At 29.4% G+C, this 2510-nt stretch overlaps 1 protein-coding gene across 1 annotated transcript; it reads left to right on the top strand.

The window, feature by feature from the left end:
* Positions 1-671: 671 nt before the first annotated feature.
* Positions 672-1821, top strand: Hspe1 (heat shock 10kDa protein 1). The gene is made up of 3 exons (NM_001126194.2): positions 672-839; positions 1232-1393; positions 1472-1821. Exons 1-3 carry the CDS (start codon positions 837-839, stop codon positions 1610-1612), a joined length of 306 nt encoding a protein of 101 aa, NP_001119666.1. The 5' UTR covers positions 672-836; the 3' UTR covers positions 1613-1821.
* The last annotated feature ends 689 nt before the right edge of the window (positions 1822-2510 follow it).

The raw sequence follows: 2510 nt of genomic DNA, 5'->3' as shown, positions 1-2510 counted from the left end.
TATGCGGGGTCCCCGTAGATCACGTGACTTTCGATTCAAACCGTATGCCGTGTGATAACATTTTTCTAATGGGTCGATGGGCAAACCATACTATCTTAAATCGTGCTAAGTAGTACGCACTCCTGTGACAGAAAGTAGTACTTCTCAAATTTCATCTATTCAGTGGTCAGACAGTGATAACATGATAAAATAAAAGGAGCCATGTATTTTTCGGAATAAACGACATTGGAGTACTTATTATTTGGTTAAAAATGAATTGGGAGAACTGGTTATTGGAATTATGTACCATTGGGAGGATAGTACTATTGATAATAAGATATTAATTAATTGTTAGATTATTAAGATTATAATATATCGAATATTTTGGTTTCTAAACACGATTAAAGATATCTTTAATCGTGTTTCTAAATAACAATTATCCCAATTATTTATGTATATAATATACAAATCTCCCAATTAACTTTTATTCCAAAATTGGGAAAATTGTACATTGGGACAAAAATATGTTGAGTAAATTTGGATACACCCACCTAAATTGTATTCAAAACATTGATGAAAATAGGATTTAATTCACGAACTACTACATGTAGTAGTTCGTGATTTAATTAAAAAAAAATTTATTCCATGTAAATATTTTATAACCTCACTTTTATCTACGGTCTGATAACGTCCTTGTACTTTACGTATAATATGGTTTTACTTTAACCTATCAGCTAAACCAATTATTCTCATTTCTCATTACAATTTTTCTCAACTTTCTCTTGTAATTACTCGTCAATCATCATTTTTTTTTTACGTTTGACTATTGAAACTACCAGAGGCACTATCCAATCAAAATGGTAAGATGTCTTTATCGATATTAAAACATATTATGTATTAAAATATTTCGTCCGGCATTATTCCGAAAATGATTGCCAAACATGTAACCACGCACACAGGTTTCGCCATTTCGGCAAATCATAATGTGGCACTTGTGTTCTATGCGCCTTCAATCGTTTGATTGTTTGGCTGCATTTCTCCTTGTTTCCCTTTAGTAATTTGATTCCTTTAACTCTTTGTAGCTATTCTTTCCCATGTCTTTGTTTCGCGTATTCTATCCTTGGTCTTCCTCTTCCGACCACACTTGTATAATATATATTATTATATCGCAGACACTTAATATTGAATAAGTGGTATGCAATGTAATTTTATTTGTTGCGTCTGTCGTTTAACTTTGATTTTGTTCGGTCAGGCTTCAGTTGCAACCAAGTTCCGCCCACTCTTTGATCGTGTTTTGGTCAAACGTTTGGATGCTGTTAAGCAAAGCAAAGGAGGTATAATGTTGCCAGAAAGTGCTTCAAAAAAAATTCGTGAGGCAACTGTCATAGCTGTAGGACCCGGTGCAAGAAATCAGGTACATCAACTGTTATATTAATTAGTATATAGAATCCTAAATGTAATTAATTTTTACTGATTATTATTATTATTTTAGGACGGAAAACCAGTACCAATTGATGTTAATGTTGGTGACCGAGTATTGTTACCAGAGTATGGAGGTACTGCAATTCAATTAGACGATGACGATTCATACACAATTTTCAAAGAATCAGAATTATTAGCAAAAGTAGAGTAATTATAAAAAAATAATTTTGTTACCAAATTATAATGCGACTGATTAATTTAGTGGGAGATAGTATTTCACATTTGTTTAAAATTTAAAAAAATTCCAACAATTTACTACTGATTGTGCTTAAGATAGCTCTGTACTCTTAAATTCAATTTAATTTTTAAATGCTGTTTTTTATTATTTATATTTAAAATAAAATAGTTTTGAAAATTGAAGTTATTATTTTATTTTTATTACGAGAATTTCTTATAAAAGTTGTGTCAGACAAACTCACTCTGTACAATATGTACCTATATCAAATAAAATAATATATTGTATTATAATTAGTGATGACTAGGGTTCGGATTTGAAGGCAATATAATCAATAAAAAAGGCATTTAATTTTTATAAAAAAGGCATTTCATAAATATACTACAAAATAAAATAATGAACATCTTTTAAACACTTTCAAATGCACACATTTTGAGAAAAATACAAATTAAAAATGAGCATGAATACTAAACTACATTATGTTTATGCTATTTTGTATAAATATATTACCTTTTTCTTTAATCAGGTTTGTCCAAAGAATTAGTTAAAAACAATTAAAAAAAGGTGAGTAAGTGGATGTCGCTCTGCTGTACAGTAGGTTAGAAGTGGGTCACTGTATAATGGACAGTATTAAATTTGAATTCAATGATATAATATCACTGTATAAGAAAAACGATTCTGAGCGGAGACGGTATATCAGTCTATGTATTAGACATATAATATATACTTATCTATGGTATTAAAAAAAAATTGACCTATAATAGGTACCTATAATAAATTCCAAATTAATCATATCATAATATCTATTAGGTACTTATAAGTTATAACGCGTTATACATCAACAAAAAACCGTGGTAAAATCATAGATATATAA

This window comes from Acyrthosiphon pisum, chromosome A2, assembly GCF_005508785.2.
Source record: "Acyrthosiphon pisum isolate AL4f chromosome A2, pea_aphid_22Mar2018_4r6ur, whole genome shotgun sequence".
Classification (NCBI taxonomy): Eukaryota; Metazoa; Arthropoda; class Insecta; order Hemiptera; family Aphididae; genus Acyrthosiphon; species Acyrthosiphon pisum.
Note: the sequence above shows the minus strand (reverse complement) of the source record. Positions and strands in the feature narration are given on the sequence as shown.